Genomic DNA, 13,960 nt, shown 5'->3' on the forward strand with positions numbered 1-13,960 from the left:
GCATTGTAAGCATGTGAGTGTGTGAACTGCTACAGGTGTGAGCATGGGAGTGTGTGAACTACAGGTGTAAGCATGTGAGTGTGTGAACTGCTGCAGGTGTAAGCATGTGAGTGTGTGAACTGCTGCAGGTGTAAGCATGTGAGTGTGTGAACTGCTGCAGGTGTAAGCATCTGAGTGTGTGAACTGCTGCAGGTGTAAGCATCTGAGTGTGTGAACTGCTGCAGTGCAGTAGCTGTGAGCTTTGGAATAATAATTTAGTATTTTTCACACAACGCCTTAGGAAAAGTTCTTATCCCAAGAGGGTTTCTCAGCCATGAATTTAAAGCTGGTATTTGGTTGTGTAGTTTCTGTCACTTTTCTTAAGACTGAGGCTTTTAGCTCTATGAACAGCCAGATTGGATTGGTGTCTATTTGCACCATAGACATTGTCAGGCAGCCTTTCTCAGTAGCCTCTGCCCTGTTACAAGTTGTATTTCCTGAAGGTTATAGTAATGGTTTTAATGCATCTACCATGTTAGTGATGTTATTTATAGGTACATTCATAGATCTGTTGCTGAATCACGACTCTCCTAAACTTCACTAAAGTTCTTTTCTATTGTGTATATCACAGCATCACCTTTATAATCTTTTTTGAGAACTTTGCCAAAAGTCAATCAAGCACCTTATGTAACTTTTGCTGATTATATATCTCTATGCATGAGCCAGAGGACATCTTGGAAAGTAATACTGAGTTTGAAGTATTCTCCCCGATTGTTGTACAATATGTTATATACCTCAAACAAAAGTCATGCAGGACATCTCTCTCTAAGGGTTCTCCAGTTTCAGTGATGGCTTCTGTTCCCCTTATGTGGAGAGCAAAACATTTTTTATTTGTTTTTATTGATTTTTATTGATCTCTACATTTTTCTCTGCTCCCCTTCCTGCCTCTCCCCTCTGCTTCAACCCTCCCCCAAGGTCCCCATGCTCCCAATTTACTCAGGAGATCTTGTCTTTTTCTACTTTCTACTTCTCATGTAGATTAGATCTATGTAAGTCTCTCTTAGTGTCCTCATTGTTGTCTAAGCTCTCTGGGATTGTGGTTTGTAGCCTGGTTTTCATTGCTTTATGTTTAAAAACCACCTATGAGTGAGTACATGTGATGATTGTCTTTCTGTGTCTGGGTTACCTCACTCAAAACAATGTTTTCTAGCTCTATCCATTTGCCTGCAAAATTCAAGCTGTCATTATTTTTTCTGCTGTGTAGTACTCCATTGTGTAAATGTGCCACATTTTCCTCATCCATTCTTCAGTCAAGGGGCATTTAGGTTGTTTCCAGGTTCTGGCTATGACAAACAAAGCTGCTATGAACATAGTTGAGCACTTGTCCTTGTGGCACAATTGAGCATCCTTTGGATATATACCCAAAAGTGGTATTACTAGGTCTTGAGAAAGGTTGTTTCCTAATTTTCTGAGAAATCGCGCCACTGACATACAAAGGGGTTGTACCAGTTTGCATTCCCACCAGCAATGCAGAAGTGTTCCCTTTTCCCCACAACCTCTTGTCATCATTGTTTTTGATCTTGGCCATTCTTACAGGTGTAAGATGGAATCTCAGAGTTGTTTTGATTTGCATTTCTCTGATGATTAAGAATGTTAAACATTTCCTTAAGTGTCTTTCAGCCGTTTTAGATTCCTCTGTTGAGAGTTTTCTGTTTAGGTCTGTACTCAATTTTTATTGGATTATGTGTTCTTTGGTGACCAATTTCTTGAGTTCTTTGTATATTTTGGAGATCAGACCTCTGTCTGATGTAGGGTTAGTGAAGATCTTTTCCCATTCTGTAGGCTGTCGTTTTGTCTTGTTGGCTGTGTGCTTTGCTTTACAGAAGCTTTTCAGTTTCAGGAGGTTTCATTTATTAATTGTTTCTCTCAGTGTTTGTGAAGCAAAACATTTACTGTGTTCTAGGAGCTAATAAAGTTTCACATTTGGCTGTTGCACAGAAAGGATTTGTAATGGGAGCAGCTGAATCATAGAACAAAGATTATTCAATATATGGGATGGGGAAAAGCTACATCAGTTTGTATTTACATGAAAATTGCTGAAGTAAAAGCTGACTATTGTTTGCCTTGAACTCTACTTGTCATGCTTGAATTAATAGCAGGAAATGTAAAAGGCACAAAAGAACATTTGGAGACCCAAAATTTGAATGACATTTCTAAACTATCATCTAAATGTCTAATTTTTTTTCCCGCAAATACAGAAAGATTATTCCACCAGACTCGAGCCTGCTTTTGTTTTGCTTGTGTGTTTTAGATTTCAGTTGTTTTGAGTATCAAAAAGGACACAATGACAGGATCAGTGTCAAAAGGAAGAATAACTTCTAAACTGACAGTTGACTCATTAAACCATCTCTCTCTCTCTACTTATGCTAGAGTTTTTTAGAATGGAGATACTATGCCATCTGTGTATGAGGACTGATGACATGCATAAAATTCAACGGGCTAGGGTATGAGGAGACAGTGTTCAGGGACAGGCAGGGGCATAGCATGACATCTGCCACTGTGCCTGCAGTGCTAAAGGCCATTGGCTTTGCCGTCAGTGGGGAGTGTTCTGCCCTTACATTTCTGTGCAGAGAGACCAGTGTGGATGTGGAAGAGCACAGCTTGATGAAGAGAGAAGCAAGTCTACAGGACTTTGCCTCAGCTGAGACCAGAGGAAGCTGTGTTTCTGGGCTTGGCAAGGGTTTGAAGTTAGGAGGTATTTGAGCTGTGATATTTTGGAGATAAATAGTCATGGGAGATGAAGGAAAAGCATGTACTTTTGATGGATGGTATTTTTATTGCCGCAGAGAAGCAATGCGAGGGAAAGTCTTGAGAGACTTGGGAAAGGTTCGGGTAGTGTGTTCAGTTTGCAGCACAGAGTTATGGGATGTGGACCTGAGACACCAGGAGGTGGCTAGATGCTGATTTGTAAGGAAGATTTAAATCATGACTGGAGAAGAGGAGTACAGAGTTGGCGTACTCTATGTTCAGTTTGTGCCTTACACTTGATAACACATAATAGGTTCTTTATTTGGTAAAGGACTGAATTGGTGTTGATTGGTATCAGTTTCAGTGGACCTAAAAAACCATTTCAAAGATTCTGCATTTAGGAAGCCAACAGTTTCTATAAGATTAAAAGGGACCTTTGAAAAATAGTTGAAAGGTACTTTTTATCTAGATAAAAATAATACTGCAGCAACTTCCAGAAAAGAGCAAGTCAGCATTCTTACAAATAAAATCAGAGTATGTCATTTTGACCGGGGAGAATTCTTTAAATTACTGTGATTGTTGCCAGAAATAGAGAAGCTGGCTGATGGTTCAGTGATCTCCTGAGCAGTGTGAAGTCAATGTGGGAAGCTCTGGTTCGTGGCATTGCAGATCAGGCATGTCCCGTTAGTTTGTCACAAAAATCAATGCAGATATGAGAATCTTTGGAAACTAGAATAAGAGAATAGACGAGAAACCTTACAGAGGTGTTCAGAATAGATTTCTCTTTGGGCTCTGTTTCTCGAGGCATGACTTTCTGCAGAACTGCTTAGATTACAGATCATGATAGACAAGCAAAATGCAAGCTTTTCTCCCAAGTTTCCAGAAATGTATCTAATTCTGAGATTTATTTCTATTTTTTTTCTCCCATACCTGGTCAGATTTGCTTATTATCAAAAAGTCTTAGATGACCTTTTGATTTCCTGGCTATGCCACCACCAGGGTCAGTTCCTGCTCAGAGCATCTGCTCTGAAAACTGGCTGAGCTCTTGGCTCACTTGCGCTCTGATAACATGAAATTGTCCACTGGGTTCAAGACCAGGTCTACTCATTGTTCCTGTAGCTGTAAGGTAAATGCTGTGGAACAGCCTACTTCCTTCCTCCTTTCTCTTCACTCCTGACTGCTGCATTACCTTGTTTTTATTATTTATTTGCTTCTTTGTTTGTTTATGTTTTTTGTTTTTGAGACAGAGTTTCTCTACATAATAGTCCTAGCTGTCCTGGAACTTGCTCTGTAGACCAGGCTTATCTCTAACTAACTGAGATCCATCTGTCTCTGCCTCCCAAGTGTTAGGATTAAAGGTGTGCACCACCAACACCAGGTGCCTTTTTCTTTTCTTTTTGTTTGTTTGATTGATTGATTGATTGATTTTTGATTTTCAAGACAGTGTTTCTCTGTAGCTTTAGAACCTGTTCTGGAACTAGCTCTTGTAGACCAGGCTGGCCTCAAACTCACAGAGATCTGCGCAGGTGCTGGGATTAAAGGCATGTGCCCCCGGTGCCTTATTTTAATGGTAAGCATTTCCTGTTTGTGGCTTACTGAAAAACAAGTTCTTTGCCAAAGAAATATTTTTCCTGAAAGAGAGACTCTGGTCTTACAACTCATAAATCTAATCTAGGATCCTCCTACCATAAAGTTAGCTGCCTTGTGTTTAACCATGATTATCCAAAGAATTTCTCCTTACACTAGTTGGTTGCCTTCAACATTTGACATTAAGCTTCTGGCATTTAATTTTCCATCTTGACGTGGAACTAAATGGCCTGAGAATTGTAATCGTTATAAGCCTTGCCACTCGGGCGTGACTTGAAGATGCCTGCTGCCAAACAGTGACGGCTACTAAATTCTTCAGAAATTATTTGTATTGTTCCATAACTAAATGGAGAATCAGAATGGAAGGGTAACGCCATCTAACAAGAATCCAGTGTCAAGACAAACTTCTCTTTAAATGTAAGCTCAGCTTGTTACTTAGCAGGTTCATGAGTTGAATTATATAATCTGTGTGCTCTTCATTTTCCTTGTCAGTAAAATAAGAATGTTACCTATCTCCTGCCATCATGTGAGAACTTAAGGGGCAGTGGAAACAAGGAGTTCAGCACCTAGAATGTTCAAGGAGCGATGCTGTTATTGGAGTCCATTGTCATCCTGTAGCTTCTCCATACTTTAGAGCAGCTGTGACACGTCCCAGTGAGACTGCTCAGCGCTGCCCACACCGCACACATGCTGCGCCTCTCCCAGGCGCTTTTCCATTCAGTACACGTCCCCGTCTTGCACATCCTCTTGAACTGCCCTGTTGTTTAATGGCCTTGTCTCTTCTCCTCTCCACAGGAAAATGGGCCTTACTTTGCATCCTATCCTCCATCACCAGATTTGTGACCTGCTGCCTTTCCAGTACTTCTCGGTCACGGAATTCCATTTCACCACAACTCACCACCTAGTGAAGTGATGTTCATTTTTGCTGTACAGATCCAGAGAGCTTTTGTCCCCACCTCTCTGGTATTTTTTTATTGACTATATATTTTCTGGCACATAAACACTCTGAAACTGGTAGGCCATACTGAACTGCATACATTTTAAATTTGTATATTTGTATCAAATGGAAATGTTCATTTATAGAGCATTAATAGAAACTGGGGGTCAATTTTTGAGTGTCTTCAGTTTCCTGGCCTCGGGACCCTGTTACCCAGGCCACCAACCTTGCTTCCATCATCTCTGACAGTGCACACTCTGGACTCGCCGTTACCCAGGCCACCAACATTGTTCAGTGTCTCCTCAACCAGTGCACGCTTCCTTTGTGGATCTGAATTTCTCAAAATATATACAACCAATGGATGCTGAACGGATGCATTGTTTCCCTCAAACCCTGGCTTTAATACCATTTACATTTTATACAGACGAACTGATTATAATCCAGAATTGTCCAGGACCAAGAACATAGAAATGTATCTGGTTGAAACTATAAAAATCTTCACAAAACACAGGACTTGCAGTAAGAGTGAGGTGTAAGTGCTTCCTGGGTCGTGTGCTTTGTTAAGATGGACACTGTTCTGGGCTCAGCAGTGTGGGGACCACAAAGACTGTATCTTCAACTCCTTCTCTAATCATGTGATTGGTCTCCTTATCAAAGGAATGTATGTGCTGACAGCACTCCGAAGTAAAGAGCATTTCCTAAGACTCCATTCCTGACCACACTGCTGTCTTCTCAGAGTCGTAAATGATTGTGTTGGCTCAGCGTCTCTTGCGTCGCCTACATCAGTAGAGTAGAAGTATGTAATAGTACCCAAATCCAAAGATCTGATAATTCACTTTCTAGAAAACCTTTGCCACGCAGGCTCTATGTGCCATAGTTTCTTTATGGATGAAAAGTGGAATTATACAACCTACCTCATAGAGGTAACATGAAGATAGTGTTTAGAAAGAACTTGGCTGTCCTAGGATGCAGAGGCTTTGAGGGAATTGGGTGTCGGGTAGGGTGTCTTCAGTAATGTTATAAGAGTAATAAGTGTAAAGGAATTCTGTAAGGCATTCCATGGGCCTTTGGTACCTTTTGAGTGACTGAGCTGTATTTGGGGGTGGGGCACAAAAAATCCCACCCCTGACCCTCTGACCACTTACTGCTTTGTAGGTTTTCTTCTGGCTCACCTACAGTACTGCCAATTAACGAGAGACATCTGTTACCCATTTTAACAGTCTCTTCCTGAATTAAGGTCAAAGCGTTATGGTTCCCATGTGGTGTCTTTATAGTCCTTTTGGTGCCCACACCCACCCACCTCTGTCTCCTTCACTGTATCCTGCACATTTGCAGTTCAGAGAGGAGAAAGTCGAACCCTTTTTTTTGTTTTTTTTTTTTGGTTTTTCGAGACAGGGTTTCTCTGTAGCTTTGGAGCCTGTCCTGGAACTCCCTTGGTAGACCAGGCTGGCCTCGAACTCACAGAGATCCGCCTGCCTCTGCCTCCCGAGTGCTGGGATTAAAGGCGTGCGCCACCACCGCCCGGCTAGTCGAACCCTTCTGATCTCCTGTGAGAATTTAAAGGGATCGTGGAAAAGGTGCCCTGTCAGTGCTTCCAAGGATCCATTGCTTTTTGTCTAAACGTTTTTCAGTGGAGGAAAAGAAGTGTACTTCTCTTTATAAGATAGTCATTTTATATTATTCCCCAGTAATCATTTTAGATTGTTTCATAGAGACAAGAAGTGTTTCATGTTTCCTGGATCAGTATCATTGTTAGACATGGAAGCCACTCATTTGTTCTGTCTGCCTGCGTGGTAAGGACTTCCTGGGACACTCTAGGTCATCAGCCAGCCAGTCAGAGGTCAGATGTAAACTTACTTCCATTATTCCTCTAACCCTTTCATCGTTAAGATATCTGGTGTTTTAGCTTCCTCCCTACAGCCATCCTTGGGTCGTTTGATCTGAGGCATTGCTCACTAGGACCATGCCCTGCCAACGCTGGATTTAGCTACCAAGAACTGACATCTGGCCTGAACCATTGCTGCTCTACGTAATAGAAGCAGTCATCTACCTTGTTGTTTGAACAGAGACATTTGTATATGAACAATGTCTATTTTTCAGACATAGTCTCACTATGAAGCCCAGGCCAACCCCAGACTTGTGATCCCCCTGTCTCAGCCTCCAGAGTGCTAGGATTATAAACATATAACACTACACCCAGATCTGTACAACCTGCAGTTTCTTGTAGGCAATATATCCTAAAGGATATTCCTTTTTTCATACCAGTAAGAATCTCTGCATGCTGATATTCTAGTCTAATTGGCACACTGGAATATAAAGGTTCCGGGAAAGACTTACATAGCAACTGTTTCATAATGTAATACCAACTGGAGAAAGGTAAGGACCACTAAGTAAAACGCGTGTAGTGTGGGACTGTTCATGCTTTCATAATTTCCTAAAGTGTTATATATTGTTTCTGAGAGGGGAGGCAGAAAGTCTTGGTAACATTGTGTACATCTGTTATGTCAAAAGTTTGGATAGCCTTGAGAATACAAGAGGGTTTCAGGGGTGCATTAGATGATTACAGGGTGACTGGGGTCCTTGAGACCTAGTATTAGTCCAGAGACCTAGTATTAGTCCCAAGCACCACCAAGTCTTTAGTCTCATTAAACCTTGGTCATGTCAAATTCTAGTTGAGTTGCTGAAGATGCAACCTAGAAAATACCAGTTTATTTACTGATATAGGCAAGCAGGATATAATTTATAATACAAGCGCATTTGCTTCAGCACATACCTGGGTTTCCACAACTCACACATATCCAAGTTTCTGGATCAGGCAAGTGGTTCGTTGTTAAAGGTCCCTTTACTGTGTCTCTGGTCTCATTGAATGAGGCTCTATCGTATTTATAGGATTTTTTTATTATCAGCTTTCTAAAAGTCTTATAGGAATAAAATATCTTTCCAAAGAAATGTAAGTATAATCAGTCTAGCAGGAGAAAAAAGGAAGTTTGCCCATGTCTTCCTGGGATTTTTTTTTTAAAGATTTATTTATTTATTATGTATACAACATTCCTTCCATGTATGCTTGCATGCCAGAAGAGGGCACCAGATTTCATTATAGATGGCTTTGGGCCACCATGTGGTTGCTGGGAATTGAACTCAGGACCTCTGGAAGAACAGTCAGTGCTCTTAACCTCTGAGCCATTTCTCCAGCCCTCTTCCTGGGATTTTATTTGCTTGTTTTTATTGAGTAACGGAGCTGTAGGGATGGGGCTATAACTCCATGGTAGAGAATTTGTGCAACATTGCAAGAGCCTCATCTCTAACCCCAGCAACACAAAAATAAATACATGTAGAGATGAGTGGTTTTATTTTTTTTTAATGGTCAGCATGAAAGTGATAAAATGTAGTGTTCAGCATAACCTAAACTTTTTTCTCTATTTTCTTACTATGTGTGTACGCATAGTTCTAATTTTTTACTATATAAATAGAAATTAGAATTTCAGGTATTGGGTAAAGAAAAAGTGTGGCTGTGGAACTATGCATTTGGTATTAAAGACCAAAAGGACTGCAGGAAAACCCATGATTGGACTTAAGGGAAATTCCAGTTAGAGTTCTTCCTCTCTCACGTTTGGCACTCGAGACTGACCCCAGAGCCTTGTACATGCTGGCTAAGCGCTGTACCACTGAATTATACTGCCAGCCTTGGTGTTCTTATAGTCATCCTAAGCAACATGTAGAAGGATGTTGTAGCTGTGCTGTCTATTGCAGCCTCCCAGCTTATGGTTAGTTCTGGATTTGTAATTGCATGAAGCCTTATATCCAAAGACTCAGTGCGGAAGTCTAGAAAGCCCCAAGTTCAAAGCACCATATATTTTGGTTCCTGGAAAAGATGCCCCCCTTGCTATGCCCTTGTAGAATGCAGGAAAATCATCTCATTTTCTTGTCATCTTAACCTCTGAAAGCCCCACCATCACATTTAAGATTAAGGTATTAACATAAGAATTAGAGTGGGGTGCATATGTATGTATAATCTAGGTCATGTTCTAAGCAAGCCCAGAGATGATTTCTTCATAGGCCGAAACAGATTTATACATAGGCATATAAATGTATATAATCTGCTTTTATATTCCTTGACTATGACTTCTGTAATTAATTTGTAAAGACAGCAATAAGACCGTACAAGCTTCAATTTACCTTCAGTAAGTGATTCTGTGGTCATTTTAGATATCAGTGCCTCTCATGAGAATCAGTTAACTTTAATTTCTAAGAATAGCTGCTGGATTCGAGAAGAGTACTCTCTACATGAATTACACTAACAAATTCAAGAGTTATGTTGAATATAGTCGATACTGGCTCAAACAGCAAAGGTAGCCCTTCTCACATCACTAGCTCTTTATAATGTGTTGCTAACATGATCATACAGTTTCGTAAACTGAGTCAGGACTTAGGTATACCAGATCACATTTGCTAAAACATTCAGGAGCTTATCATATATTATTGATTTAAATGGCTGTTGGCCAAAGGAGGTCAAAAACCATTTTAGTAGGATCTTAAAACGTGTTGAGAATGCTCCTGTGCGCACTCTTGGAAAATGTCTTGGCCCTTTCAGTGTAGTGGTTAATCCCGTAAGACTCTCTACAGATAGAGCCTGTGAAGGGCCAGTAGTGAAAACTACCGTGTTTATAGAGAACTTTGTCATTTGGTGTTTTTTATTGTGTTCTTTAGCTTTTATTGCATTTGTTCATTGATAGTTTTGTGCATGCATTAACGTGTGTTCTGGTGCTATAGCCACAACTTTTAACCTCCCTCCCACCCCTGTTAGCCCCCACTCCTTCTGACAGTTCACTTGCAAACACTGTTTTTCTGTTGAACTTACCAAGTTTAACCAGGGTCATCTTTGTGACCATGGGTTTGGAATTATTTACCGGAGCCTGGTGGACTCCTTGATGGGTATACAACTGAAGACAGTGTCTGGCCCTCCCCCAGCATCCATCAGTAGGGATTTATCGAAAAGGCAGTATTTTACCTTCTCCCTTTCTTCTGGCACTCACATTCTTTCCTCTTCCTCTTCTGCCATAATCTCTACACCTTAGAGGGATTGGTATAAATGTCCAGATGAGGACTGGTCACTTATCTGTCAATTATTTTCATCACCTTGAATACATGACACTTCATTTGCTGCCATTTATTGCGAAGAGAAGCTTACTAATAGGCCTGGGAGTAGCATTTGCCTATGAATATAAATATTTAGAAAGAGGCTTGGCACCAGAACAATTTGCCTGTGTCAATAGTAAGCTTCCCCCTTGAGCCCAAAACTTCCTCCACCATAGCTTTTAAAGTAGATTTACAATACCAAAACATTGTTTCCTGTGGAGGACTTGAGTCTCAAATCCAAGCAGAGGTCAGCCATGGCACTGTTGCACAGGTCGCCACATCTCGCCTGGCAGGTTGGTGTTGCGGATTGTGAGGTTCATGGCTTGGTAAGACGGGCGATGCTTCTACTCTCCCAGCAGCCTGTGCAGCACATTCCCGCAAGCCCAGCATAAAGGAAGCTTCCAGCTCAGTCCTCTGATTTCTCTGTGCCTTATAACTCAGGTGTATGAACCATAGGGTCTTTTCAGCTCATAGAATTTTCTCTTTTGGTCATTTATGCCAGGCCTTTCTGCAGTCGCCAAAGTTAACCTAAAAAGCAGTAAAGAACAGTGAATTTTACTGTCGTCTTTCTCTGTGGAAGCCCAGACTGATCTTGGATCTCCCCAAACTTTCTTTACTTTGCTTATATTAAGTCAGCAGGAGGAATTGTTAAATTGCAGCTTCTTGTTTGTAAGCTAGTCTACAATGGGAGGATAAAAGTCTAGACTGCATTTGACTTCCATGTCATTCGCCCTGTTTTAAGTCCTGTGAGATGGGTAGTAATGTGGGTTAAATGATATGCTAAAGAACATGTGTGCGTGTACATGCATGCACATGTGCACACACAAACAGTACAAAGTAGACTAGTGTTTCTCAAGCCCACATCTGTGTTTATTGGCACATGAATGTGTAGCTCTGTACTCCAATACATTCATGTGCATGGGACAAGGGCATAGGTCTTTTTCTCCATATCTGTCTTCTTTACTTGTCTTGTGGCATGGGCTCTCATTGAGTATGAAACTCATTACTTTTATTAGGCTGACTGGCCAGGAAGCTCTCTTGGGATTCATCTCTCTCTGCCCCGACTCCTCCACCCCATTGCTAGGATTAAAAGCATGGGTAGTTAATGCCTGTCTTTTCATGTGGTGCAGAGGATGCAAATTCAGGTCATGTTTGCAAAGCAGGTGCTTCTGCCCACTGAGCTGTCTCCCCAGTGTCCACATTCTCTTAGCCCCTCAGTTTTCATTTTTCATATTTATGTTATATAAATTATATGCACAAGCATACAATCAGTTATATCTCTTACACAAGGATAAAACCTAAACAGGTTCACAGATTTGGCAAAGATATAAATACAAGTGAAGTTTTCAAATGATGTTAGCAAATGTGGTATATGTGCTTATTCGTCACTTGTCATGTGACCTTGGACTGAGCATCACAGCACAGGCTCTTAGATGTCATCCTGTATGTGCTGCCATGAGCTGCATGCGATGTTGTCTTCATCTACTGGACACTTCCTTCCCCTACTATATCAGCCTGTTTTCCACAGCTGAACATAGAAGTGATAGAAGATTTTTACCTTGAACTTTGTTTTCTCAAGCATTTATTATAAAAGTATGATGTACTGATATTTAGCCTGACCCCCCCCCCCAAAAAAAAAGCAGAAATTTCATTTAAATTTTTTTTTGCCAGGCTGGGGTACAGTAAGGAGATATAGGACCAGAGTAGCCATTGTGTCCAATATTGTTCTGTTATGTAGTTAGCAAGTTTCTATTTCTTCTCCTGCCACCGTGATAAAACACTCTGACAAAAGCAACTTCAGGAAGCAAGGACTATTGTAGTCCACAGTTCAGGCTGCAGTCTGTCCCAGCAGGGAAGTGAGCACAACAGAGCTCAAATGAACCGTTGGATCTCCATGGTCAGGAAGCAAAGAGGCAAACGTATGTATGCTAGTGTTCGACTGCCTTACCTCTCTAATTATTATTATTTTACTATATCCCAACTGCAGTTTCTCCTCCCAGTCCCTTCCCCCAACTTCCTTTCCACCCCCACCCCCATCCACTCCTTTTCCTTTTCAGAAAAGGGCAGACCTCCATGGAAATCAACCAAACATGGCATATCAAGCTGCAGTAAGACTAAACACATACCCTTATTAAGGCTGGACAAGGCAACCCAGTCTGAGGAAAGGGGTCCCAAGAGCCAGCAGAAGAGTCAGAGACAGCCCCCGCTACCACTGTTAGGAGTCCCACAAGAAAACCAAGCTACACAAGCAACATAAATGCAGAGGGCGACCTGGGTGCAGGCAGGCTCTCTGGTGTCGGTTCAGTCTCTGAGTTCCTAAGAGCCCAGGTTAGTTAATTCTGTGGGTTTTCTTGAGGCATCCTTGACTGTTCTGGTTCCTACAATCCTTCCTCCCCCTCTTCCACAGAATTGCCTGCCCTCCGCTAGCATAGCACAGAAAATTGGCTGCCATCACACTTAGAGAAAACGGCCCGGTGCTTGACTCCACATTTTAGCAGTCTGCTCCTTGACTTGAAATGTCAGCTGCACTTCATTTTCTTCTTTCTCTTACTGATACAACTACAATTGCCATGTGTGGTGATGATTTCTAACCCATCACAGCTTTCCTAACCAGTCTTACTCTTTTCAATTGTGCCTTCTAATTTAGATGCATCTGAGCAGTTAACGTTGTGAAAAGTTTATTATAAATTATTGAACATTCTACGTTGTTTGTACAGTGGTTCTCTCTCTAATGATTTCTAATGGTAAAATAGGCTGTGTAATTTCTCATGGTAAAATAGGTACTGTGAAAGCTGTTTTTTCCACTGAACTCCTGTTTTACTGATGAAGACATGGAGTCCTGGGTCGTTGAATTAAAGCCAGAACACAGGCTGTAAGAAGCTTCAGGATGGCTGCTGCCGATAGATTGGGCCCCCCAGTGGATGAAAAGGTTTGCACAGTCCTTTGATTTTGCTATTCCCTCCTCCATCCCCATAGTAAAGGCTTTTAAAATTAAACTCCTCAGTTTTTAGGTTGCATTTGCTCGACCAAGAGGCAGCAGAGAGCAGGAACTAGCAGCAGAGGTTAGCACTCCATCAGGAACTGGGAGGAATCTTGGGGGTGGGGCTTTGTGTTGGTTTCCATTTAAAACTAATCTTTTAAGGCTGGAGGGATGGCTTGGTGCACTTTGGCAACCAAGTAACCCATAGATAATAGTGGTCAGAATGGACTGCCAGATCAGTACCAGGAGTATTCCCAAAGAGACTCAGGAAAAAGTTACACAGGTTTTCGCTGGAGAGACTAAATTATTGTGAGCATGTTCAGCCCAGACATTCTCAAATTGTTTCTGTTAAAACAAACAGCACAGAGAGACACTGTTCAAATGGTTGCTAATGATCTCTTACACTAGTAAAATAGCAGTGGCTGTTATGACAAACCAAAAAGGACTGAAGATTTAAACACAATAGAAAAATTTCTCTCAACTTCAACACATGTTTCTGATGGTCGGGGAACAGCTGAGCTCCTCTCCAAGACCTGATCCACAGGCAAGTTCTTATAGTATTGAAGATCCATCTTCCAGCATGGTTTCTAAAG

At 41.4% G+C, this 13,960-nt stretch overlaps 1 protein-coding gene across 1 annotated transcript in view; it reads left to right on the forward strand.

The window, feature by feature from the left end:
- Gdap2 (ganglioside induced differentiation associated protein 2) overlaps positions 1–5,953 on the forward strand; it is a 51,587-nt gene extending 45,634 nt beyond the window's left edge. Inside the window, exon 14 of the mRNA XM_005357096.3 lies at positions 5,110–5,953. Coding sequence (XP_005357153.1) covers positions 5,110–5,157 — 48 coding nt within the window. The 3' untranslated portion in view covers positions 5,158–5,953. The remainder of the gene's footprint in view (positions 1–5,109) is intronic.
- Positions 5,954–13,960: the final 8,007 nt, after the last annotated feature.

This window comes from Microtus ochrogaster, chromosome 21, assembly GCF_000317375.1.
Source record: "Microtus ochrogaster isolate Prairie Vole_2 chromosome 21, MicOch1.0, whole genome shotgun sequence".
NCBI lineage: Eukaryota > Metazoa > Chordata > Mammalia > Rodentia > Cricetidae > Microtus > Microtus ochrogaster.